At 54.5% G+C, this 27219-nt stretch overlaps 1 protein-coding gene across 1 annotated transcript in view; it reads left to right on the top strand.

Moving 5' to 3' along the window:
* SENP3 (SUMO specific peptidase 3) overlaps nt 1-26686 on the top strand; it is a 44610-nt gene extending 17924 nt beyond the window's left edge. The window contains exons 4-11 of the mRNA XM_073654596.1: nt 872-983; nt 1087-1234; nt 5777-5824; nt 6142-6219; nt 7749-7886; nt 25803-25886; nt 25960-26010; nt 26099-26686. Coding sequence (XP_073510697.1) covers nt 872-983; nt 1087-1234; nt 5777-5824; nt 6142-6219; nt 7749-7886; nt 25803-25886; nt 25960-26010; nt 26099-26209 — 770 coding nt within the window. The 3' untranslated portion in view covers nt 26210-26686. The remainder of the gene's footprint in view (nt 1-871; nt 984-1086; nt 1235-5776; nt 5825-6141; nt 6220-7748; nt 7887-25802; nt 25887-25959; nt 26011-26098) is intronic.
* Nucleotides 26687-27219: the final 533 nt, after the last annotated feature.

Genomic DNA, 27219 nt, shown 5'->3' with positions numbered 1-27219 from the left:
CCTGAGTTACATCCTGTATTATACTCCAGAGCTGCACTCACTATTCTGCTGGTGCAGTCACTGTGTACATACATTACATTACTGATCCTGAGTTACATCCTGTATTATACTCCAGAGCTGCACTCACTATTCTGCTGGTGCAGTCACTGTGTACATACATTACATTACTGATCCTGAGTTACATTCTGTATTATCCTCCAGAGCTGCACTCACTATTCTGCTGGTGCAGACACTGTGTACATACATTACATTACTGATCCTGAGTTACCTCCTATATTATACTCCAGAGCTGCACTCACTATTCTGCTGGTGCAGTCACTGTGTACATACATTACATTACTGATCCTGAGTTACATCCTGTATTATACCCCAGAGCTGTACTCACTATTCTGCTGGTGCAGTCACTGTGTACATACATTACATTACTGATCCTGAGTTACATCCTGTATTATACTCCAGAGCTGCACTCACTATTCTGCTGGTGCAGTCACTGTGTACATACATTACATTACTGATCCTGAGTTACCTCCTGTATTATACTCCAGAGCTGCACTCACTATTCTGCTGGTGCAGTCACTGTGTACATACATTACATTACTGATCCTGCGTTACCTCCTGTATTATACTCCAGAGCTGCACTCACTATTCTGCTGGTGCAGTCACTGTGTACATACATTACATTACTGATCCTGAGTTACATTCTGTATTATACTCCAGAGCTGCACTCACTATTCTGCTGGTGTTGGCCGCGCAGTCACATGTTGGCACTTTGGGGTACAGGTTGTGGATTAGTGGCCCCCGTTGGGTGTGTAGCCCGTGCTCCCTCTGGATTATTGGTTGCCGGTGTAGCAGCGCGCTCCGTCTCTCGCAGGTATCCTGGACCAGTTCCTGCAGACATACGGCAGTCTGATTCCGCTGGGGACAGAGGAGGTGCTGGAGAAGCTGGAGGACGTGTTTCAGCTGTCGTTCTCCACCCCCGCCAGGTAGGTGCAGTGCTGCTGTAATGGGTGGTATCCTGTCCTCCAGAGCTGCGCTCACGATCAGGCCTAGATGGTGGGGTATGGCTGACGTGTCGGTGTTGTACAGGAGGGCGGTGGTGCAGCACGTCATCCAGTCGTATCAGCGCCTCCCCGGAAACAACCTGATGCGCAGCTTCCGGGTCACCTACAAGAGGCACGTGCTGAGCATGGACGACCTGGGCACGCTGTACGGCCAGAACTGGCTGAACGACCAAGTGAGTGCTGGACGGGGGTGTAGTGCGGAGCCGGGAGTGGGTGCGCGCGAGGAGCTGAGGGGTGCATGCAGAGCTGGGGGTGGGCGCGCGAGGAGCTGAGGGGTGCATGCAGAGCTGGGGGTGGGTGCGCGAGGAGCTGAGGGGTGCATGTAGAGCTGGGGGTGGGCGCGCGAGGAGCTGAGGGGTGCATGCAGAGCTGGGGGTGGGTGCGCGAGGAGCCGAGAGGCGCACGCAGAGCTGGGGGTGGGTGCGCGAGGAGCTGAGGGGTGCATGTAGAGCTGGGGGTGGGCGCGCGAGGAGCTGAGGGGTGCATGCAGAGCTGGGGGTGGGTGCGCGAGGAGCTGAGGGGTGCATGCAGAGCTGGGGGTGGGTGCGCGAGGAGCTGAGGGGTGCATGCAGAGCTGGGGGTGGGTGCGCGAGGAGCCGAGAGGCACACGCAGAGCTGGGGGTGGGCGCGCGAGGAGCTGAGGGGTGCATGCAGAGCTGGGGGTGGGCGCGTGAGGAGCTGAGGGGTGCATGCAGAGCTGGGGGTGGGTGCGCGGGGAGCCGAGATGCGCATGCAGAGCTGGGGGTGGGCGCGCGAGGAGCTGAGGGGTGCATGCAGAGCTGGGGGTGGGCGCGCGAGGAGCTGAGGGGTGCATGCAGAGCTGGGGGTGGGCGCGCGAGGAGCTGAGGGGTGCATGCAGAGCTGGGGGTGGGCGCGCGAGGAGCTGAGGGGTGCATGCAGAGCTGGGGGTGGGTGCGCGGGGAGCCGAGAGGCGCACGCAGAGCTGGGGGTGGGCGTGCGAGGAGCTGAGGGGTGCACGCAGAGCTGGGGATGGGCGTGCGTGGAGCTGAGGGGTGCATGTAGAGCTGGGGGTGGGCGCGCGAGGAGCTGAGGGGTGCATGTAGAGCTGGGGGTGGGCGCGCGAGGAGCTGAGGGGTGCATGTAGAGCTGGGGGTGGGCGCGCGAGGAGCTGAGGGGTGCATGTAGAGCTGGGGGGTGGGCGCGCGAGGAGCTGAGGGGTGCATGTAGAGCTGGGGGTGGGCGTGCGAGGAGCTGGGGGGTGGGCGCGCGAGGAGCTGAGGGGTGCATGTAGAGCTGGGGGGTGGGCGCGCGAGGAGCTGAGCGGTGCATGTAGAGCTGGGGGTGGGCGCGCGAGGAGCTGAGGGGTGCATGTAGAGCTGGGGGGTGGGCGCGCGAGGAGCTGAGGGGTGCATGTGGAGCTGGGGTTGGGCGTGCGAGGAGCTGAGGGGTGCATGTAGAGCTGGGGGGTGGGCGCGCGAGGAGCTGAGGGGTGCATGTAGAGCTGGGGGGTGGGCGCGCGAGGAGCTGAGGGGTGCATGTAGAGCTGGGGGGTGGGCGCGCGAGGAGCTGAGGGGTGCATGTAGAGCTGGGGGGTGGGCGCGCGAGGAGCTGAGGGGTGCATGCAGAGCTGGGGGTTGGCGTGCGAGGAGCTGAGGGGTGCATGTAGAGCTGGGGGTGGGCGCGCGAGGAGCTGAGGGGTGCATGCAGAGCTGGGGGTGGGCGCGCGAGGAGCTGAGGGGTGCATGCAGAGCTGGGGGTGGGCGCGCGAGGAGCTGAGGGGTGCATGTAGAGCTGGGGGTGGGCTCGCGAGGAGCTGAGGGGTGCATGCAGAGCTGGGGGGTGGGCGCGCGAGGAGCTGAGGGGTGCATGTAGAGCTGGGGGCGGGCGTGCGAGGAGCTGGGGGGTGGGCGCGCGAGGAGCTGAGGGGTGCATGTAGAGCTGGGGGGTGGGCGCGCGAGGAGCTGAGCGGTGCATGTAGAGCTGGGGGTGGGCGCGCGAGGAGCTGAGGGGTGCATGTAGAGCTGGGGGGTGGGCGCGCGAGGAGCTGAGGGGTGCATGCAGAGCTGGGGGTGGGTGCGCGGGGAGCCGAGATGCGCATGCAGAGCTGGGGGTGGGCGCGCGAGGAGCTGAGGGGTGCATGCAGAGCTGGGGGTGGGCGCGCGAGGAGCTGAGGGGTGCATGCAGAGCTGGGGGTGGGCGCGCGAGGAGCTGAGGGGTGCATGCAGAGCTGGGGGTGGGCGCGCGAGGAGCTGAGGGGTGCATGCAGAGCTGGGGGTGGGCGCGCGAGGAGCTGAGGGGTGCATGCAGAGCTGGGGGTGGGTGCGCCGAGAGGCGCACGCGGAGCTGAGGGGTGCATGCAGAGCTGGGGATGGGCGTGCGTGGAGCTGAGGGGTGCATGTAGAGCTGGGGGTGGGCGCGCGAGGAGCTGAGGGGTGCATGTAGAGCTGGGGGGTGGGCGCGCGAGGAGCTGAGGGGTGCATGTAGAGCTGGGGGTGGGCGTGCGAGGAGCTGGGGGGTGGGCGCGCGAGGAGCTGAGGGGTGCATGTAGAGCTGGGGGGTGGGCGCGCGAGGAGCTGAGCGGTGCATGTAGAGCTGGGGGTGGGCGCGCGAGGAGCTGAGGGGTGCATGTAGAGCTGGGGGGTGGGCGCGCGAGGAGCTGAGGGGTGCATGTAGAGCTGGGGTTGGGCGTGCGAGGAGCTGAGGGGTGCATGTAGAGCTGGGGGGTGGGCGCGCGAGGAGCTGAGGGGTGCATGTAGAGCTGGGGGGTGGGCGCGCGAGGAGCTGAGGGGTGCATGTAGAGCTGGGGGGTGGGCGCGCGAGGAGCTGAGGGGTGCATGCAGAGCTGGGGGTGGGCGTGCGAGGAGCTGAGGGGTGCATGTAGAGCTGGGGGTGGGCGCGCGAGGAGCTGAGGGGTGCATGCAGAGCTGGGGGTGGGCGTGCGAGGAGCTAGGGGTGGGCGCGCGAGGAGCTGAGGGGTGCATGCAGAGCTGGGGGTGGGCGCGCGAGGAGCTGAGGGGTGCATGTAGAGCTGGGGGTGGGCTCGCGAGGAGCTGAGGGGTGCATGCAGAGCTGGGGGGTGGGCGCGCGAGGAGCTGAGGGGTGCATGTAGAGCTGGGGGTGGGCGTGCGAGGAGCTGGGGGGTGGGCGCGCGAGGAGCTGAGGGGTGCATGTAGAGCTGGGGGGTGGGCGCGCGAGGAGCTGAGGGGTGCATGTAGAGCTGGGGGGTGGGCGCGCGAGGAGCTGAGCGGTGCATGTAGAGCTGGGGGTGGGCGCGCGAGGAGCTGAGGGGTGCATGTAGAGCTGGGGGTGGGCGCGCGAGGAGCTGAGGGGTGCATGTAGAGCTGGGGGTGGGCGCGCGAGGAGCTGAGGGGTGCATGTAGAGCTGGGGGGTGGGCGCGCGAGGAGCTGAGGGGTGCATGTAGAGCTGGGGTTGGGCGTGCGAGGAGCTGAGGGGTGCATGTAGAGCTGGGGGGTGGGCGCGCGAGGAGCTGAGGGGTGCATGTAGAGCTGGGGGGTGGGCGCGCGAGGAGCTGAGGGGTGCATGTAGAGCTGGGGGGTGGGCGCGCGAGGAGCTGAGGGGTGCATGTAGAGCTGGGGGGTGGGCGCGCGAGGAGCTGGGGGGTGGGCGCGCGAGGAGCTGAGGGGTGCATGCAGAGCTGGGGGTGGGCGTGCGAGGAGCTGAGGGGTGCATGTAGAGCTGGGGGTGGGCGCGCGAGGAGCTGAGGGGTGCATGTAGAGCTGGGGGTGGGCGCGCGAGGAGCTGAGGGGTGCATGCAGAGCTGGGGGTGGGCGTGCGAGGAGCTAGGGGTGGGCGCGCGAGGAGCTGAGGGGTGCATGCAGAGCTGGGGGTGGGCGCGCGAGGAGCTGAGGGGTGCATGTAGAGCTGGGGGTGGGCTCGCGAGGAGCTGAGGGGTGCATGCAGAGCTGGGGGTGGGCGTGCGAGGAGCTGAGGGGTGCATGTAGAGCTGGGGGGTGGGGGTGCGAGGAGCTGAGGGGTGCATGTAGAGCTGGGGGGTGGGCGCGCGAGGAGCTGAGGGGTGCATGCAGAGCTGGGGGTGGGCGTGCGAGGAGCTGAGGGGTGCATGTAGAGCTGGGGGGTGGGCGTGCGAGGAGCTGAGGGGTGCATGTAGAGCTGGGGGGTGGGCGCGCGAGGAGCTGAGGGGTGCATGCAGAGCTGGGGGTGGGCGCGCGAGGAGCTGAGGGGTGCATGTAGAGCTGGGGGGTGGGCGCGCGAGGAGCTGAGGGGTGCATGTAGAGCTGGGGGTGGGCGCGCGAGGAGCTGAGGGGTGCACGCAGAGCTGGGGGTGGGCGTGCGAGGAGCTGAGGGGTGCACGTAGAGCTGGGGGTGGGTGCGCGAGGAGCTGAGGGGTGCATGCAGAGCTGGGGGTGGGCGCGCGAGGAGCTGAGGGGTGCATGTAGAGCTGGGGGTGGGTGCGCGAGGAGCTGAGGGGTGCATGTAGAGCTGGGGGTGGGTGCGCGAGGAGCTGAGAGGCGCACGCAGAGCTGGGGGTGGGCGTGCGAGGAGCTGAGGGGTGCATGCAGAGCTGGGGGTGGGCGCGCGAGGAGCTGAGGGGTGCATGCAGAGCTGGGGGTGGGCGCGCGAGGAGCTGAGGGGTGCACGCAGAGCTGGGGGTGGGCGTGCGAGGAGCTGAGGGGTGCATGTAGAGCTGGGGGTGGGTGCGCGGGGAGCCGAGAGGCGCACGCTGAGCTGGGGCGGTGCGTGTGGAGCTGGAGTGACGCCTTCTGTCTTTCAGGTGATGAACATGTATGGAGACTTGGTGATGGATGCGGTGCCGGAGAAGGTGAGTCCTATCCTGTCACTGTTCAGCGCCCCCTATAGCCCTGACACTAGATGAGCAGAAGGCGGGATTGGGGCTATCCTCCGGGCGGTGACTTCTATCCCTGCCATGTTGTGGCCTCCGTTTCCCTCTGTCCCCCTCTGTCCTGACACGTTGGTTCTGCCCAGCAGTGGCCCCCACACGTGTTGTGGAAGGAAGTGGTGGCCATGTGTCTTGCCCCAGGTCAGGTGCAATGTTTGTGGAGTGGCTTCCGCCACAGGAGTAGGCCACGTTTCCACCTCTGCGTGCCACTAGCCCTGACGCTTTCTCTTTTCTTCCAGGTTCACTTCTTCAACAGTTTTTTTTATGACAAACTGAGAACAAAAGGATATGAAGGAGTTAAGAGGTGGACGAAGAACGTGAGTACGAGTGTCCCGTCCTCTGTGTGATCCCAGCCGGCTGCCCGCTCCTCCGTCATCACATCACTATGGCGTTGTCTCCCTCCTCTCCATTGTGATTGGGGGGTTGTACGGCAGCACCTCGGTGAGGACGACGCTGTGACGACACCTGTTCTGTTCCCTCTAAATCACTGCAATACAAGCCCATGGGGCTGCACCCCGAGAAGGTACTGCGACCACGACAAGCAGGTCCACTATGTCCAGCTGCTTCAGAATCTTTTTTTATTTCCATTTTTTGTGCCTTGCCTTTGTGGTCGCAATGTCCCTGGGGGGCGCCATGCAGCCCCATTGGCTTTTATTGCGCTACGATCTAGCAGGGACACGTGGTGAACGTTGGCCATGTGATGGGTGGTGCGGCAATAGTTGCCCTGTACCCCTCTCCTAAAGGGGTTATCTGGTTTCACAAATTTCTTCCTGAAAGTCAGAGAGTCCGCCTCGCGCCCCCTGCCGAGGAAGGGCGCAGTCATGGGAGTAGCATGAGGAGCTCTCCAGGAACTGATTTCTGGTCGTGGTCTGTAACCTTGAGAAGATGAAGAGGTGCCACCTTCAGAGTAAGGAAGTGGACATGCATCCAAGATGGTGGGAAGATGTCACTCAGGATCACCTCCATCTGAACCAGTAGACTGAAATCCAGAGGTCAGCTAACTCGCACTTCTCTCGTCAGTGCATGGTCTCCGGAGTGTCGTCCAGCACATGGTATGGGAGTAGAATTGCTGCCGGTACCTGCGGATCAGGAACAGACGGTGCGGATGATGTTCTGGGCTTGGTGGCCTGAGAAGATGGTCCTGCTCCAGGATGTTATCAGGCTTTCCAAGCATTGAAGTTGTATATGCGCTTCATCCCTCCATGTCTGTGGTCTCTGCTGATGTGTCAGTGACTGGATGTCACGGGGGGGCTGCCATTCTCTGTGCTGCCAGCGCTCCCGGTGTGCAGACGGTTACCACTCTGAGAACGTCTGTTCCGTGAATTCCTCCTCAGCGTCTCCGCGGACCACCTGGAGCATCTGGGCTTTTATCTGGTCGTCCTCCTCAGTGCAGCGGGTAAAGGAGCGCAGAATATTGACTCTTCCTAATCCATGTTGTCCTCCTGGAGACGGATTCTGTACTAGGAGAAATCAGATGGACGGTCTGGACGAGGGCTTGAGCCTCTTACCGGGCCTTGCCTCAGGGAGAATGGAGACTCCTCGTACGGTGGTGTGGTACAAATACCAAGCTGCACACAAAACGGGCGAGGCTGTGCTTGACTGCTTCCACCCTGTCCACTTGTTGTGGGAGGACTGTGCCATCCACTACATGCTCCTCCGACATTATAGTGCCCTTCCCCTGCTGTGGGCTGGCGCTCCCCTCACTGTACCCTTGCCCTGTGCCCCTCGCTGTACCCTTCCCCCGCTGTGGGCTGGCGCTCCCCTCGCTGTGGGCTGGCGCTCCCCTTGCTGTACCCTTCCACTGTCTGCTGTGAGGGTCCCGCTATAACCTGATCTTTGTTTGCAGGTGGATATATTCAGTAAGCGGCTGTTGCTGATTCCCATACACCTGGAGGTCCACTGGTCTCTGGTCTGTGTGGACGTCTCTAAGCAGACCATCACGTACTTTGACTCCCAGCGCACCCTGAACCGGCGCTGCCCTAAGGTGAGTCCCGTGGTCGGGCCGATCCGCTCCACGTATCCATCACGTTCTCCTCTGGGATATTTGTCTTTTCTATCATGATGTTGAATACTCCCTGCTTCTCCGTGTTACTGAAAACAACAATTTTGTCGGAAAAATGTAAATGTTCATTCTTTCCTTTCACGTTGCTTTAATTCCCGTGAAGCAGCTGAAGGGTTAATACACTTCTTGAATGCGGTTTTGAGCACCTTGAGGGGTGCAGTTTTTAGGATGGGGTCACTTTTGGGTATTTTCTCTCATAAAGACCCCTCAAAGTGACTTCAAATGTGACGTGGTCCCTAAAATAAGATAAAATTTGGTTTTGTAAAATCTTGTTGGAAAAATTCCTGATAAACTTTTAACCCTTCTGACACCCTAAGAAAATGTAAAATCGTTTAAAAAAAAAAAATGTCATTGCTGTAAAGTAGACCCGTGGGAAATGTTGTTTTATGTATTATCGTGTGTGATAGGACGATCTGGTTTAATGGCATAAAAATGTCAAGTTTGAAAATCGCAAAATTATCATTTTTTTTTTTTTTTTTTTTTTTTTTTTATTTTCATTAACGCAAAAAAATATCCAGTTAGTGGTAAAATTAACATAAAGCGCAATGTGTCACGAAAAAACCGTCTCCGAATCAGCGGGGTCCGCTGAAGCTCCAAAGTGATTACCGCCTAAAGGGACAGTGGTCAGGAAGGAGAAAACCGGCCAGGGGTGAAGGGGTTAAGAGGACTACAACAGAAGGATTTGTTTTTCACATTCTTTTAAAACAAAAAAAAAAAATAAACTTTCCGACGTGGTCAGTAATAGTACGCATCACGTCAGAACTCCCCGGTTCAGAGCGGGCTCTGGTGCTGAGCCCGCACTCAACCAGGCACATGTCAGGTGATTATTACACCTGACATGTGCCCTCAACAGCCAATCCAATCGCCATCCACCAGCAGCTCTTAACTAGTTAAATGGCGCTGTCAATCTCTGACAGCGCCAAACCGGAAGCGTGTCACTAACTCCGCCCATCAGTGACCCCGTCACATGATCGTGGGTCACCAATGAGTTGGCATGTCAACCCGGGGTCTGCAGCAAACCCCTGTGGTTGTCATGTCCAGATTGCTATGAGCGCTACCTAGTGGTCAGCAGCGCTCATAGCACATGGGCATTTCTACTGTGTACAAGCGATCTGCTCACCGCCTGTATGTAGCAGAGGAGATCGGACAGCTGCTGCTTCTAGTCTCCTATGGGGACTATAGAACCAAGCAGAAAGTAAAAAAAAAAGTTATTAAAAAATTAAAAAAAATATTAAAGTTTAAATCCCCCCCCCCCCACCCTTTCGCCCCATACAAAAAAACAAAAACCCGCATACAGATATTTGGTATCGCCGCGTTCAGAATCGCCTGATTAATATAGATTAAGTATTAATCCGATCGGTAAACAGCGAAACAAGAAAAAAAGTCTAAACGCCAGAATTACGTTATTTTTGGTCACCGCAACATTGCAATAAAATGCAATAACAGGCGATCAAAACATCGGATCTACCCCAAAATGGTATCAATAAAAACGTCAGCCCGGCGCGCAAAAAATAAGCCCTCACCCGGCCCCAGATCCTGAAAAATGGAGGCGCTACGGGTCTCGGAAAATGGCGCCATTTTTTTTTTTTTTTTTTAAAGCAAACTTAGGATTTTTTTTTCACCACTTAAATAAAAAAGAACCTGTACATGTTTGATGTCTCCGAACCCGTAATGACCTGGAGAATAATGATGGCCGCTCAGTTCTAGCAATCAGTGAACGTGGTAAAAAAAACAAACTGCCAGATTGCACTTTTTCTGCAATTTCACCGCACTTGGAATATTTTTCCCGTTTTCCAGCACACGATATGGTAAAACCAGTGGAGGCTTCCAAAAGTACAACTCGTCCCGCAAAAAAGTAAGCCCTCACACGGCCATACTGACCGAAAGATAAAAAAGTTAAGGGGTGGTTGTTCTTTTGCTGCCAAAAGTGAGAGGCGATCGTATCTACCCCAAAATGGTATCAAAACATCATCTCGGAGCGTAAAGAAGTCTGCCGTCGCGCCGCCCCACGAAGTCTGCCGTCGCGCCGCCCCACGGACCGGGAATTGGTAAATGGTGGCACAGGCTAATTTTTTCCGCATTTTTTCACCACTTACCAAACCTGCATGAGGGTTTTTTATCTCTGGAGAATCCGATCACCCGGTCATTTGTATAATGAATGCTATAAGTAAATGAATAATCATTTTATTTCTGTAGCACTTTATGATAAGCGGGGACATGTGTGCAGACAATAAAGACATCACAGAATAACTCCGATCAGGAGCAGTGAGGGTCCCGACCACAAGCTACAATCTAGATGGGGGGCACAATAGGTAGAACGTGCTGTCATGTACGCTCCGGCCATCAGTATCCTCGGGGGAGTCATATAAAGCTGCATGATCCGGTCATCAGCCAGGATCTAAGTGCAGTCACCAAGTGCTGTGGGGTGCATGGAGGATGTGGAGACAGACTAATAGGAGGCACCAGATTCTGAGGAAAATTTAGAACAAAAGAACAGGGAAAAGTTAGATTAGTGATGTGATCTGCTTGTGTAAAGAGATGTGTTATTAGAGCATGCTTAAAAATGTGGGGGCTATGTATTAGGTCATACAGGGTAGAGCATTCCAGAAAACTGGCGCAGCACAAGATAAGTCTCGGAGACGGAAGTGCGAGGTTCAGATTATGGAAGATGTTAGATCAGTTGAAGAATGGAGGGTACGGGAAGGGTGGTAGACGGAGATGAGGAGGAGATGTAGGGCGGTGCAGCACTGTGGAGAGGACAGGTAGGATGGTGCACAGAGATGAGGAGATGTAGGGTAGAGCAGCACTGGAGAGGATGGGTAGGTTGGTAGACAGATGAGATGTAGGGTGGTGCAGCACTGTGGAGATCATGGGTAGGGTGGTAGAGATGAGATGTAGAGCGGTGCAGCACTGGGGAGGACATGTACAGGGGTAGATGGGGATGAGGAGGAGATGTAGGGTGATGCAGCACTGTGGAGAGGACAGGTAGGTGGTAGACAGATGAGGAGATGTAGGGCGGTGCAGCACTGGAGAGGACAGGTAGGATGGTGCACAGAGATGAGGAGGAGATGTAGGGCGGTGCAGCACTGTGGAGAGGACGGGTAGGATGGTACACAGATGAGGAGGAGAGGATGGGTAGGTTGGTAGACAGATGAGATGTAGGGTTGTGCAGCACTGTGGAGATCATGGGTAGGGTGGTAGAGATGAGATGTAGAGCGGTGCAGCACTGGGGAGGACATGTACAGGGGTAGATGGGGATGAGGAGGAGATGTAGGGCGGTGCAGCACTGTGGAGAGGACGTATACAGGGGTAGATGGGGATGAGGAGGAGATGTAGGGTGGTGCAGCACTGTGGGGAGGACATATACAGGGGTAGATGGGGATGAGGAGGAGATGTAGGCGGTGCAGCACTGTGGGGAGGACATATACAGGGGTAGATGGGGATGAGGAGGAGATGTAGGGTGGTGCAGCACTGTGGGGAGGACATATACAGGGGTAGATGGGGATGAGGAGGAGATGTAGGGCGGTGCAGCACTGTGGGGAGGACATATACAGGGGTAGATGGGGATGAGGAGGAGATGTAGGCGGTGCAGCACTGTGGAGAGGACGTATACAGGGGTAGATGAGGAGGAGATGTAGGGCGGTGCAGCACTGTGGAGAGGACGTATACAGGGGTAGATGGGGATGAGGAGGAGATGTAGGGCGGTGCAGCACTGTGGAGAGGACGTATATAGGGGTAGATGGGATGAGGAGGAGATGTAGGGCGGTGAAGCACTGTGGGGAGGATGTGTAGGTGGTAGACGGAGATGAGGAGGAGATGTAGGGCGGTGCAGCACTGTGGAGAGGACATATACAGGGGTAGATGGGGATGAGGAGGAGATGTAGGGCGGTGCAGCACTGTGGGGAGGACATATACAGGGGTAGATGGGGATGAGGAGGAGATGTAGGGCGGTGCAGCACTGTGGGGAGGATGTGTAGGTGGTAGACGGAGATGAGGAGGAGATGTAGGGCGGTGCAGCACTGTGGAGAGGACGTATACAGGGGTAGATGGGGATGAGGAGGAGATGTAGGGCGGTGCAGCACTGTGGAGAGGACATATACAGGGGTAGATGGGGATGAGGAGGAGATGTAGGGCGGTGCAGCACTGTGGGGAGGATGTGTAGGGTGGTAGACGGAGATGAGCAGGAGATGTAGGGCGGTGCAGCACTGTGGAGAGGACGTATACAGGGGTAGATGGGGATGAGGAGGAGATGTTGGGCGGTGCAGCACTGTGGGGAGGACATATACAGGGGTAGATGGGGATGAGGAGGAGATGTAGGGCGGTGCAGCACTGTGGGGAGGACATATACAGGGGTAGATGGGGATGAGGAGGAGATGCAGGGCGGTGCAGCACTGTGGAGAGGACATATACAGGGGTAGATGGGGATGAGCAGGAGATGTAGGGCGGTGCAGCACTGTGGGGAGGACGTATACAGGGGTAGATGGGGATGAGGAGGAGATGTAGGGCGGTGCAGCACTGTGGGGAGGACGTATACAGGGGTAGATGGGGATGAGGAGGAGATGTAGGGCGGTGCAGCACTGTGGAGAGGACGTATACAGGGATAGATGGGATGAGGAGGAGATGTAGGGTGGTGCAGCACTGTGGGGAGGACATATACAGGGGTAGATGGGGATGAGGAGGAGATGTAGGCGGTGCAGCACTGTGGAGAGGACGTATACAGGGGTAGATGAGGAGGAGATGTAGGGCGGTGCAGCACTGTGGAGAGGACGTATACAGGGGTAGATGGGGATGAGGAGGAGATGTAGGGCGGTGCAGCACTGTGGGGAGGATGTGTAGGTGGTAGACGGAGATGAGGAGGAGATGTAGGCGGTGCAGCACTGTGGACAGGACGTATACAGGGGTACATGGGGATGAGGAGGAGATGTAGGGCGGTGCAGCACTGTGGAGAGGAGTTATACAGGGGTAGATGGGGATGAGGAGGAGATGTAGGCGGTGCAGCACTGTGGGGAGGACATATACAGGGGTAGATGGGGATGAGGAGGAGATGTAGGGCGGTGCAGCACTGTGGAGAGGACGTATACAGGGGTAGATGGGATGAGGAGGAGATGTAGGGCGGTGCAGCACTGGAGAGGACGTATACTGGGGTAGATGGGGATGAGGAGGAGATGTACGGCGGTGCAGCACTGTGGAGAGGACGTATACAGGGGTAGATGGGGATGAGGAGGAGATGTAGGGCGGTGCAGCACTGTGGAGAGGAGTTATACAGGGGTAGATGGGGATGAGGAGGAGATGTAGGGCGGTGCAGCACTGTGGGGAGGATGTGTAGGGTGGTAGACGGAGATGCGCAGGAGATGTAGGGCAGTGCAGCACTGTGGAGAGGACGTATACAGGGGTAGATGGGGATGAGGAGGAGATGTAGGGCGGTGCAGCACTGTGGGGAGGACATATACAGTGGTACATGGGGATGAGCAGGAGATGTAGGGCGGTGCAGCACTGTGGGGAGGATGTGTAGGGTGGTAGACGGAGATGCGCAGGAGATGTAGGGCAGTGCAGCACTGTGGAGAGGACGTATACAGGGGTAGATGGGGATGAGGAGGAGATGTAGGCGGTGCAGCACTGTGGGGAGGACGTATACAGGGGTAGATGGGGATGAGGAGGAGATGTACGGCGGTGCAGCACTGGGGAGGACATGTACAGGGGTAGATGGGGATGAGGAGGAGATGTAGGGCGGTGCAGCACTGGGGAGGACATGTACAGGGGTAGATGGGGATGAGGAGGAGATGTAGGGTAGAGCAGCACTGGAGAGGATAGGTAGGTGGTAGACAGATGAGATGTAGGGCGGTGCAGCACTGTGGAGAGGACGGATAGGATGGTACACAGATGAGGAGGAGAGGATGGGTAGGGTGGTAGACAGATGAGATGTAGGGTTGTGCAGCACTGTGGAGATCATGGGTAGGGTGGTAGAGATGAGATGTAGAGCGGTGCAGCACTGGGGAGGACATGTACAGGGGTAGATGGGGATGAGGAGGAGATGTAGGGCGGTGCAGCACTGGGGAGGATGTGTAGGGTGGTAGATGGAGATGAGCAGGAGATGTAGGGCGGTGCAGCACTGTGGGGAGGACATATACAGGGGTAGATGGGGATGAGGAGGAGATGTAGGGCGGTGCAGCACTGTGGGGAGGACATATACAGGGGTAGATGGGGATGAGGAGGAGATGTAGGGCGGTGCAGCACTGTGGAGAGGACGTATACAGGGGTAGATGGGATGAGGAGGAGATGTAGGGCGGTGCAGCACTGGAGAGGACGTATACTGGGGTAGATGGGGATGAGGAGGAGATGCAGGGCGGTGCAGCACTGTGGAGAGGACATATACAGGGGTAGATGGGGATGAGGAGGAGATGTAGGGCGGTGCAGCACTGTGGGGAGAATATATACAGGGGTAGATGGGGATGAGGAGGAGATGTAGGGCGGTGCAGCACTGTGGGGAGGATGTGTAGGGTGGTAGACGGAGATGAGCAGGAGATGTAGGGCGGTGCAGCACTGTGGGGAGGATGTGTAGGGTGGTAGACGGAGATGCGCAGGAGATGTAGGGCAGTGCAGCACTGTGGAGAGGACGTATACAGGGGTAGATGGGGATGAGGAGGAGATGTAGGCGGTGCAGCACTGTGGGGAGGACGTATACAGGGGTAGACGGAGATGAGCAGGAGATATAGGGCGGTGCAGCACTGTGGTGAGGACGTATACAGGGGTAGATGGGGATGAGGAGGAGATGTACGGCGGTGCAGCACTGGGGAGGACATGTACAGGGGTAGATGGGGATGAGGAGGAGATGTAGGGTAGAGCAGCACTGGAGAGGATAGGTAGGTGGTAGACAGATGAGATGTAGGGCGGTGCAGCACTGTGGAGAGGACGGATAGGATGGTACACAGATGAGGAGAGGATGGGTAGGGTGGTAGACAGATGAGATGTAGGGTTGTGCAGCACTGTGGAGATCATGGGTAGGGTGGTAGAGATGAGATGTAGAGCGGTGCAGCACTGGGGAGGACATGTACAGGGGTAGATGGGGATGAGGAGGAGATGTAGGGCGGTGCAGCACTGTGGGGAGGATGTGTAGGGTGGTAGACATAGATGAGCAGGAGATGTAGGGCAGTGCAGCACTGTGGGGAGGACATATGCAGGGGTAGATGGAGATGAGCAGGAGATATAGGGCGGTGCAGCACTGTGGGGAGGATGTGTAGGGTGGTAGACGGAGATGAGCAGGAGATGTAGGGTGGTGCAGCACTGTGGGGAGGACGTATACAGGGGTAGATGGGGATGAGGAGGAGATGTAGGGCGGTGCAGCACTGTGGGGAGGACATATACAGGGGTAGATGGGGATGAGGAGGAGATGTAGGTGGTGCAGCACTGTGGAGAGGACAGGTAGGGTGGTAGATGGAGATGAGCAGGAGATGTAGGGCGGTGCAGCCTTTGGGGAGGACGTATACAGGGGTAGATGGGGATGAGGAGGAGATGTAGGGCGGTGCAGCACTGTGGAGAGGACGTATACAGGGGTAGATGGGATGAGGAGGAGATGTAGGGCGGTGCAGCACTGTGGAGAGGACGTATACAGGGATAGATGGGATGAGGAGGAGATGTAGGGCGGTGCAGCACTGTGGGGAGGATGTGTAGGGTGGTAGACTGAGATGAGGAGGAGATGTAGGGCGGTGCAGCACTGTGGAGAGGACGTATACAGGGATAGATGGGATGAGGAGGAGATGTAGGGCGGTGCAGCACTGTGGGGAGGATGTGTAGGGTGGTAGACTGAGATGAGGAGGAGATGTAGGGCGGTGCAGCACTGTGGAGAGGACGTATACAGGGATAGATGGGATGAGGAGGAGATGTAGGGCGGTGCAGCACTGTGGAGAGGACGTATACAGGGATAGATGGGATGAGGAGGAGATGTAGGGCGGTGCAGCACTCTTGGGGAGGATGTGTAGGGTGGTAGACGGAGATGAGCAGGAAATGTAGGGCGGTGCAGCACTGTGGGGAGTACATATACAGGGGTAGATGGGGATGAGGAGGAGATGTAGGGCGGTGCAGCACTGTGTAGAGGACGTATACAGGGGTAGATGGGGATGAGGAGGAGATGTAGGGCGGTGCAGCACTGTGGGGAGGATGTGTAGGGTGGTAGACGGAGATGAGCAGGAGATGTAGGGTGGTGCAGCACTCTTGGGGAGGATGTGTAGGGTGGTAGACGGAGATGAGCAGGAGATGTAGGGCGGTGCAGCACTGTGGGGAGGATGTGTAGGGTGGTAGATGGAGATGAGCAGGAGATGTAGGGCGGTGCAGCACTGTGGGGAGGACGTATACAGGGGTAGATGGGGATGAGGAGGAGATGTAGGGCGGTGCAGCACTGTGGGGAGGACATATACAGGGGTAGATGGAGATGAGCAGGAGATATAGGGCGGTGCAGCACTGTGGGGAGGACGTATACAGGGGTAGATGGGATGAGGAGGAGATGTAGGGCGGTGCAGCACTGTGGGGAGGACGTATACAGGGGTAGATGGGGATGAGGAGGAGATGTAGGGCGGTGCAGCACTGTGGGGAGGATGTGTAGGGTGGTAGACGGAGATGAGCAGGAGATGTAGGGTGGTGCAGCACTGTGGGGAGGACGGGTAGGTGATAGAGAGAGATGAGGAGGAGATGTAGGGCGGTGCAGCACTGTGGGGAGGACGGGTAGGTGATAGAGAGAGATGAGGAGGAGATGTAGGGCGGTGCAGCACTCTTGGGGAGGATGTGTAGGGTGGTAGACGGAGATGAGCAGGAGATGTAGGGCGGTGCAGCACTGTGGGGAGGACGTATACAGGGGTAGATGGGGATGAGGAGGAGATGTAGGGCGGTGCAGCACTGTGGGGAGGATGTGTAGGGTGGTAGATGGAGATGAGCAGGAGATGTAGGGCGGTGCAGCACTGTGGGGAGGACGTATACAGGGGTAGATGGGGATGAGGAGGAGATGCAGGGCGGTGCAGCACTGTGGGGAGGATGTGTAGAGTGGTAGACGGAGATGAGCAGGAGATATAGGGCGGTGCAGCACTGTGGGGAGGACGTATACAGGGGTAGATGGGGATGAGGAGGAGATGTAGGGCGGTGCAGCACTGTGGGGAGGATGTGTAGGGTGGTAGACGGAGATGAGCAGGAGATATAGGGCGGTGCAGCACTGTGGAGAGGACGTATACAGGGGTAGATGGGGATGAGCAGGAGATGTAGGGCGGTGCAGCACTGTGGGGAGGACGTATACAGGGGTAGACGGAGATGAGCAGGAGATATAGGGCGGTGCAGCACTGTGGGGAGGACGTATACAGGGGTAGACGGAGATGAGGAGATGTAGGTGGTGCAGCACTGTGGGGAGGACGTATACAGGGGTAGACGGAGATGAGGAGGAGATGCAGGGCGGTGCAGCACTGTGGGGAGGACGTATACAGGGGTAGACGGAGATGAGGAGATGTAGGTGGTGCAGCACTGTGGGGAGGATGTGTAGGGTGGTAGATGGAGATGAGCAGGAGATGCAGGGCGGTGCAGCACTGTGGGGAGGACGTATACAGGGGTAGATGGGGATGAGGAGGAGATGTAGGGCGGTGCAGCACTGTGGAGAGGACGTATACAGGGGTAGACGGAGATGAGGAGGAGATATAGGGCGGTGCAGCACTGTGGGGAGGACGTATATAGGGGTAGACGGAGATGAGGAGGAGATGTAGGTGGTGCAGCACTGTGGGGAGGACGTATACAGGGGTAGACGGAGATGAGGAGGAGATATAGGGCGGTGCAGCACTGTGGGGAGGACGTATACAGGGGTAGACGGAGATGAGGAGGAGATGTAGGTGGTGCAGCACTGTGGGGAGGACGTATACAGGGGTAGACGGAGATGAGGAGGAGATGCAGGGCGGTGCAGCACTGTGGGGAGGACGTATACAGGGGTAGACGGAGATGAGGAGATGTAGGTGGTGCAGCACTGTGGGGAGGATGTGTAGGGTGGTAGATGGAGATGAGCAGGAGATGCAGGGCGGTGCAGCACTGTGGGGAGGACGTATACAGGGGTAGATGGGGATGAGGAGGAGATGTAGGGCGGTGCAGCACTGTGGAGAGGACGTATACAGGGGTAGACGGAGATGAGGAGGAGATATAGGGCGGTGCAGCACTGTGGGGAGGACGTATATAGGGGTAGACGGAGATGAGGAGGAGATGTAGGTGGTGCAGCACTGTGGGGAGGACGTATACAGGGGTAGACGGAGATGAGGAGGAGATATAGGGCGGTGCAGCACTGTGGGGAGGACGTATACAGGGGTAGACGGAGATGAGGAGGAGATGTAGGTGGTGCAGCACTGTGGGGAGGACGTATACAGGGGTAGACGGAGATGAGGAGGAGATGCAGGGCGGTGCAGCACTGTGGGGAGGACGTATACAGGGGTAGACGGAGATGAGGAGATGTAGGTGGTGCAGCACTGTGGGGAGGATGTGTAGGGTGGTAGATGGAGATGAGCAGGAGATGCAGGGCGGTGCAGCACTGTGGGGAGGACGTATACAGGGGTAGATGGGGATGAGGAGGAGATGTAGGGCGGTGCAGCACTGTGGAGAGGACGTATACAGGGGTAGACGGAGATGAGGAGGAGATATAGGGCGGTGCAGCACTGTGGGGAGGACGTATATAGGGGTAGACGGAGATGAGGAGGAGATGTAGGTGGTGCAGCACTGTGGGGAGGACGTATACAGGGGTAGACGGAGATGAGGAGGAGATATAGGGCGGTGCAGCACTGTGGGGAGGACGTATACAGGGGTAGATGGGGATGAGCAGGAGATGTAGGGCGGTGCAGCACTGTGGGGAGGACGTATACAGGGGTAGACGGAGATGAGCAGGAGATATAGGTGGTGCAGCACTGTGGGGAGGACGTATACAGGGGTAGATGGGGATGAGGAGGAGATGTAGGGCGGTGCAGCACTGTGGGGAGGATGTGTAGGGAGGTAGATGGGGATGAGGAGGAGATGTAGGGCGGTGCAGCACTGTGGGGAGGACGTATACAGGGGTAGATGGGGATGAGGAGGAGATGTAGGCGGTGCAGCACTGTGGGGAGGATGTGTAGGGTGGTAGACGGAGTTGAGCAGGAGATATAGGGCTGTGTAAACCTGTGAAGTGCTTTGTGTGTGCGGGTGGTAACTTTATATTGTACTATGTAGCTGATGGGTAACCATTGCAATGACTGGTACAGGGTGGAGGCATCGGTGCGGCTGGACAGGAATACGAGTGTTTGGTAAGAGGGAGACGGGTCAGAAGAGAGTTGCCGGAGTCCAGATGAGAGTGAATAAGAGACAGTCAGAGGTTTAGCAGTTTCAAAGGTGAGAAGAGGTCGGATCCTGGAGATTTTTTTAGATGCAGGTGACCGGAGCGAGCGATCGGATATCGGGAGTAAAGGAAAGTTCTGTGTCAAAATAAAACAATGCTGAATTGTTTTCCCCTCTTTCCAGTGCATCACATGATAAAATGGATGGTGTCATTCAAAAGTACAACTTGTCCTGCAAAAAACAATCCCTCACTTGACTATGTGGATAAAAACAAATATAAAATACTTATGGCTTTGGAAAAAGGAGAAGAAAAATTATATAACCACAAAAAAGTGGAAAATCACCCAGTTGGGAAGGGGTTGAGCGTGCATTCCTACATTTTTCCCGCCTCTCTGGGCTTATTTTATTTTTTTGTCTTGTCCCCTATCAGTTTGTGGCTCTTCCCTTCGGCCTGATGATACAAAGGCCAAATGTGGAACAATCATGGGAATTCTCCGGTCCCGGAGCTGTCGGTCATTCTCTTGTGGGGTGACATCCAGGTGAAGGCACCCTCACAAAACCCGAACAGCCTCCAGATAGTCTTCCAGCTGGTGTGAAGACCCGGGGTCTCCCGTGGGCGTAACTCCACTCAGACAGCACAAGGTGAGGGTAAAACTGCGTGGCAATACTTTACTGACCCACAAAGTGGACAATAAACACATAGAACAGTCCCAGCAAAGTCCCAAGATGGTACAACATTACACAGTCTCACACTTCCTTCCGCTGGCCCGCCTGGGATAGAACAGCCGCGACTTTGTGATTTCCAGGGCCAACTCCCTCAACCAGTGGCCCCCCCGCATCTGGCGGGCCCCCACAGAGAGAAAGTATCGGCAAGCTTTGGAAGCTAGCAGTCCATTGAGGTACAAGGCCAGGAGATCAGAGGGTCCCACCCTGACCTCTCCGAGCGTTTCCGAGGGGTTAGGTGACTGGCTGGTCCCAATCTGGCTTCTCCGAATTAATCCATGGGTTCCAGGCGACTGGAGGGTTTCACCTGGCAACCCCAAACAACATATCCATGGGGCAAGGTAACTTCATCTTCCCAACCTGGTCTCCCCAAATGTATGCATGGGTTCTCTGATGGTCATTGGAGCAGATCCGTATCTTTCCAGTCAGGGCCGTATACCCTTTGGCCAGAATCATGTAGAATCCAAATCTGTGTCTCTTTGGTTAAAGCCATGCTTCTAAGCTGATGGTCTCAGAGAGTCTGATCTTTGATTCTCCTTGTTAAGTCTCTTTCCAATCATCTGTCTCAAATCTCTCTGCTATAGAATCACATGTCCCTTAAAATAGTTAGTTGTCCTTTTGAAGTACACATTCACAGGTAAGAGGTTAGGGAGGTCATTACTACATGGCTCAGGTCTCATTGTTTGAGCTAATCAATTTACATAGTTGGTATAGCAGGGGGCTCTTTAAATCAACATTCAGCTGGCTTTAGTATAATATGTCTTTAGCATAGTAACAAACAGTATTGTTCACAGACCCAAGAGGAGATAACAATCAGGGTTATACAAATAGTATGACCTTCTTGACCAGCCACAGAAATACACATACATTTACAAGTCAAGATAAATACAATAGTGTATTTCTCTTGGCTTAACAAATCTAATCGTCTGTCTGATTTAAGATTATAAGCTGTATCGTCACAGCTGGGTTTCCAGAAGTCCGGCCTTTATCCTGTCCAATCACCTTTGTGTCCACAGCGTCGCCCTGCGTGGCTCTTCTAAAGGGAGGACTATCTTATTTTGGGGAAGAACGTACACATTTATAAGACACTGAAAACATTGCCGTTGAATTCTAAGGTCTTGCCTATCAGGATATGATGAGTAACATCTGGTCCTTAGAAGGTCTTGTAATGAAGTAAATACAACCTGAGATGAACAACACAGGACGGGTCACTCCGAGCCATCATTAATCTACCAAAAACCAGGCCAAAATGCAGAAGCTGCATGTGAAAAATTGAGTACACCCCATGACTCAATAGTTTGTGTGACTGCCTTCAGCAGCAATAACTTGGTCTTATATAAAATGACAACTCCCACCATTCTGGGTCTTCTGGCCCCCTCATCCTTCGGATGATGAGTGTTTGCGCGTTCATTTCGGCATTACTTTTGGGTTGAGGTCTGGACTGTGGTTGGACCAGCACCGCCATTCTGTCCTCAGTCATTCTGATGGAGGGTTGTTGCTTTGCGTGAAAGCATTATCTTGTTGTACGACCCAGTTTTAACCAAACTTCAGCATTTGGATCGATAACCTCTGTGAGGCAGTGACCGGGGTCGTATACGAAGGACGTTATATCTCCCCCAGAATGTGTACAGAGACCTATTAAACCCATTGAAGTGGATTGCAGTCACAGACACAATGCAGGAATGAAGGTGAGCATGGACCTGGTCAGGCTATCTGGCTAAGGCAGATTAGTAAAACCCGGCAGGGCCTTCATTTCTTGGAGGAGGCTACAGGAGGCAGTGGGGCGGCCTCCTCCTCCAACCCGGGTTTTCCAGTGGCTCTTGCCACAAGTCCTTTAAAATCCCTGCATTAAGGATTAGTGGTGCTCAGTGTTGGAAGCTGCTAGGAGCACAGCAGGGAAGCTCCGCAGGATGGAGGGGGCTGAACCACCGCCTAGGAAGCCTCTGCACCTGTCAGGCTCTGAACGGCCCGGCGCCACTTTTTTCTGTCCACGGCACATGGTTTTAGGAGTCTTGTGGTTTGCTCACATGCCACTTTACTGCTGTGCCATGAGCTTTCTCTCGTCAACCCTTCCACACAAACCATACTTGTTCAGCCTTTCTCTTATTGTACGGTCATGGACCTTTTAATATTGCGAGCCCTTTAGAGCCTGATCTGTGGCTCTTGGGGTTTTTTGCAATTATTCTGAGTGTTGCACAGTATGACATTGGGATCATTTTTTTTTGGAACGACCACTTCTGGGAAGGTTAACTCGCTGTAGATGGACTACATTATTGTTATATGGAAAAGGATTTCTGACCTTACACAAACTGATGTGCAGCAATAATTGGTTCTCTGAGATCCCTGTAGACGTCTTTCTGCCTTAACATTGCGTTAATACGCGCTTTAATGCTCCAGACCAGCAAACTTCCAAAACGTCTGCTTTTATAGGGATGTTCACACTTACTGATGGACAATTAACAATCAAGGGCATTTGAATAACAGCCCCTGACTGCTTTCCTCTGGAAGCAGTAAGGGTGTACTCCCCCCATGCCTAACTTCACTCTCTTGCACACCCCAACAATCCCAGCCTAATGGAGTCGGTCTGTAGTCTCTCTGATTTGCTGCTGTTTTGCTCCCCTGGAGGTACATTGTAGTCTCTGGTGGTGGCTTTCCACCCATCTGTCCCTTGGGGCCTGTTTATGTCCCGCTTCATGGGATAGTTATTCCAGTCTTAAGCGTTGGGTGAGTTTTACAAACATTGGAGGGAAACACTTATTTCTAGAACTTTTTACTTTCTTCCTGTTGGAAGTGTACAGTCCAGGTCTAGTTGGCCAACGTTATGATGTTCTGCTGCCTGAATCCTCAAGGCTGAAATTGCAGTTCAATATTGATGGCTAAACTAGCGAAGATCTCATCATGGGCCACATTTTGGCAGCAGCAGAGGGTAGACAACTGGATAGCGGACTTCTTCATCGGAGAACGTCTTGACCCTGAAGAGTGGTCACTTATATCCGGATGTCGTTGACCTGATGGTTTCCAGAGTCTACCATAAACTCGCCCAGTTTGTGGTTTGGACACTGAACAATTTTACAGACTTGTGTATTAATCGTTCATTTTCTGCTGGTGCAAAAAAATCTGCATCTTACCGTCATTCATTTTATTAGTGCTGAACTTTAGAATTTAACCCAAAATATGCAAAATCTGGGGTTTAGCCTTAACGCCATCAAAGAGCCAAGTCTCCACCATCTGCTTTCACTCTCCTTCGACCATTTGGACATTTCTCCAAAATGTAGGCCAGTCAACCTTTACGTAGCTCTTTTCTTGGAAGGTACCTTTTTTTGATTGAGGCAATAGTTTTCTTGCCATTCTCCTTTTTCAAATGCCTCACGAGTAGTTAGGAGCCCATCTGCCGACGTTCATATTCTGCAGATTCGCCCACATTCCACCCGAAAGTTTCATTTGCGTCCGAAATCTGTCCGGCTCTCAAAGCGGAATAAACAACAGGTTAAAATATAATGTATTGTACTTGATGTTGTACTTCTGCCTCTCGCCTTCCTAAGGGTTGTTCTCGTTATCGAGACCTTGATGGACCTCTTCACATCTTCCTAGCTCAATCATCCTTCTAGGACCTTCACTCTCCATCTTCCCGGACAGTCCTTGTAACAAACACAGGATGGCCATTGGCAACAGGTCACTCCACCAGCTTTGGGAGATTGTCTGTTGCCCTCTGCTCTTCCTGTGTAAGGTCACTACCTGGCCTATTTTTTTTTTTTTATCTGTTTCTCTAGGGTGTACACACTTGCATCATTACAGGCTTACCTGGGGACCAATACAGAGCTGCGGAGTCGGAGTTGGAATCAACCAACTCCTAAAACAAATTGGGTTCAGTAGTGCAGGGTCTGCTGTAAATGTTTTCATAAGGTTTTGGGAAAGTTCTGAAATGTCCTATAAATGTCTGTTCTGTTCCTGATGTCCGCATCTCGGCTTTTAGTGGAGATGAATCTGTGGCTGCACTTTATGTACACGCTCAGTAGCGAGTCCAGTGCTGTGGAGTCAGAAGTCGGAGGTTTGGCTTACCGACTCCACAGCTCTGGACCACCAGTGGTGACCTCAGTGGTGGTGACACATCATTACTACACACATTAGTTGGTTGTCATGAACAGAAGCTGGCGAGGTATCTGGGAGGGTTGTCACAGGACCCTCAGGGTATCGCTAACGTGTATTTCCTCTTGTTTTATACCATGATCAGCTGTTTGTAAAAAAAATAAAAATAAAGTATTTTGGGGGTTGGAAAGATTCTGTAATCCTCTAGGACTGATCATTCCAGGTCATTAAAGCTTCCTCTCCTATGTTTCCTTTCATTTTGTGCCATAATTTTTACAGTGCCAACATATACTGGGGCACTTACCAATTCATAGGGTACTGGTAAAACTGATATCAGAGGTACATCATTATTCAGACAAGGAGTTGGGGCACTATGCACAAGCGCTCGAGTCTAGAAGAAAATGGGTTCGAGCGAAAAAATGGAAAGCAGTTTAAGCCCACCTAGTGATAAACGCTTATATTAAAAAACAGCGATTCAACACTCACCTCGTAAAGGAACATACCGGCCGCTGAAGACCACCCATCAGATTGACCGAGTCAAAGAGTAAAATGGATTCAAAGTGGTTTTCTTTTGCGCTGCTGCCAAGTCCACGTGAAGAAACCTACTTGAGATATGGAGATTCCAATAAAGATTTTTTTAGCAAAGGTTACAGAGCAACGCGTCTCGGAGTTCATCTAACTTCATCAGGACACGACATAACTAAACTGGAGAAGCATTACAAGCCATCAGATATAGACAAAATATATACACATAAACATATATGCATACTATATATATATATATATATATAAAATTTATATATTTTTTACCTGTCCCTGCTGCCGGAAAACATCCCCACAGCATGACGCTGCCATCACCATGTTTCACTGTGGGGATGGTGTTCTTGGGGTGATGAGCTGTGTTGGTTTGGCATATATATTGCATATATATATATATTGCAGTTTAGACACACCTTCTCATTTTAAGCTTTTTCTGTATTTTCCTGACTATGAAAATTGTACATTCACACTGAAGGCATCAAAACTATGAATTACCACATGTGGAATTATATACTTAACAAAAAAGTGTGAAACAACTGAAAATGTCATAAAATTTTTTTTATTGGAACCTCCATATGTCAAGTAGGTTTCTTCACGTGGACTTGGCTGCAGCGCAAAAGAAAACCACTTTGAATCCATTTTCCACTATACGAGCACTTTCTGCCCCCATTTTTTTTAGTGTATGGTCCAGCCACCTTTATAATAAGAGTGCTCATGGAAGCGGCCTTATATGTCTGATACTACTGAGTGCATGGAGGGTGCGGGAAGAGATCCTGAGGAACATGCAGGAAGGGAGACGTTAGGATTAGAAATCTAATAGTCCTGCCTAAAAAGATGCGTTTCAGAGCGCGCGGAAACCGGTTGAGACTGAGGTTGTCTGCGGTTTTTCATGCCAGAAAACTGGTGCAGCACAAGAAGAGTCTTGGAGACTAAAGAGTGAGGTTTGGATAACGGAGGAATAAAATATTCTGCAATCTCTACCAAATGTCATGCTGTCCCCATTCTTTACAGTGAGGGGGGTGCTTTTTTTTTTTTTTTTAGGCTGCCATATTAGCAACAGGGCCTTATGTAAAAAATTTGGATACCAAATCACAGATCGTCCATTACTTTCCTACCCTCCAGAATTCCTTCAAAAAATGTTCCCGCTCCCAATAACAAAAGTGTCTCCTTTAACAGCACATAGCCAAATATCTCCAGGCTGAAGCGATAAAGAAGGAGAGGCCGGAGTTTGAGAGCGACTGGAAGGGATACTTCAAAATGGTAGGTGCAGGAGGCGCGGCGCGCGTCAGCGGGGCGACGGGGGCTCGTGCTCATTGTTCTTCTTGCATTTCAGAACGTCGCGCGTCAGAATAACGACAGCGACTGCGGGGCGTTCGTGCTGCAGGTGAGACGTCTCCACTCCAGGAGATACGTCCGTGCTCCTCCGCGACCAGGGTGGATAACTTTACACCTGTTCTCTCTCTCTCCGACAGTACTGCAAGTTCCTCGCCTTGGAGCTCCCATTCACATTCGGGCAGCAGGATATGCCAAAACTGCGGCGCCAGATGTATAAGGAGCTGTGTCACTGCAGGCTGACAATGTGAAAGGAGGCGCCGGCCGCGGCGTCTGGACTCAGCCCGGATCCCAGGGTCTCTGCAATGTGTCACTGCCCACTCCATGTCTGTTCCGTGGAGAGCGTCCTCCGTCACCTGCCGCCCTCATAGGCTCAGTTTTGGAGCTTTCAGTTGTAAATTGCTTTGTGAAGTTCAGAAGTTTTGTTTTTTTTTTTATTAAAGAAAAAAAGGAGAAAAAAAAAACCCCCACCCTTCTAAGGTCTATCCCAACCCCCGCGCCTCCTCCCTTTGTACCTGCAGTCTGTCCCTGTCTGCACCCCCCCCCGGCATTCTCAACCTTACCCTCATAAAAAGCAACAGCCCTTCTTTGTGTCTCTATTTTTTTTTTTTTTCTTTTTGTATTTTTTTCCTATTTAACTGTTTTTCTGGGGGGAATTTGTAGCTTTTTTTTGTTTGTTTTTTTTTGTCAGAAAAATAAAAAACGAATTAAAAGTTCTATAGAAAATCTGTCCGCACGGCTGGTCACGGTTTCTTCTTCAAGGGACTTTTTTTTCTTAGTTTTCCATGTGCTGTTTATATGGCTGTCAGTATGGTGACGGGAGGGGCGTGTACGGCTGCGGTATGGGCGTGTACGGCTGCGCTGTGGGCGTGTACGGCTGCGGTGTGGGCTGTGTACGGCTGCGGTATGGGCTGTGTACGGCTGCGCTGTGGGCTGTACGGCTGCAGTATGGGCGTGTACGGCTGCGCTGTGGGCTGTACGGCTGCGCTGTGGGCGTGTACGGCTGCGCTGTGGGCGTGTACGGCTGCGCTGTGGGCTGTACGGCTGCGCTGTGGGCTGTACGGCTGCAGTATGGGCGTGTACGGCTGCGGTATGGGCTGTGTACGGCTGCGCTGTGGGCTGTACGGCTGCGCTGTGGGCGTGTACGGCTGCAGTATGGGCGTGTACGGCTGCGGTATGGGCTGTGTACGGCTGCGCTATGGGCATGTACGGCTGCGGTATGGGCTGTGTACGGCTGCGGTATGGGCTGTGTACGGCTGCG

Source organism: Phyllobates terribilis, unplaced genomic scaffold, assembly GCF_046119375.1.
Source record: "Phyllobates terribilis strain yellow unplaced genomic scaffold, ASM4611937v1 Scaffold_11__3_contigs__length_659146591, whole genome shotgun sequence".
In the NCBI taxonomy this organism is placed as follows: domain Eukaryota; kingdom Metazoa; phylum Chordata; class Amphibia; order Anura; family Dendrobatidae; genus Phyllobates; species Phyllobates terribilis.
This window is presented reverse-complemented; position numbering and strand designations above follow the sequence as displayed.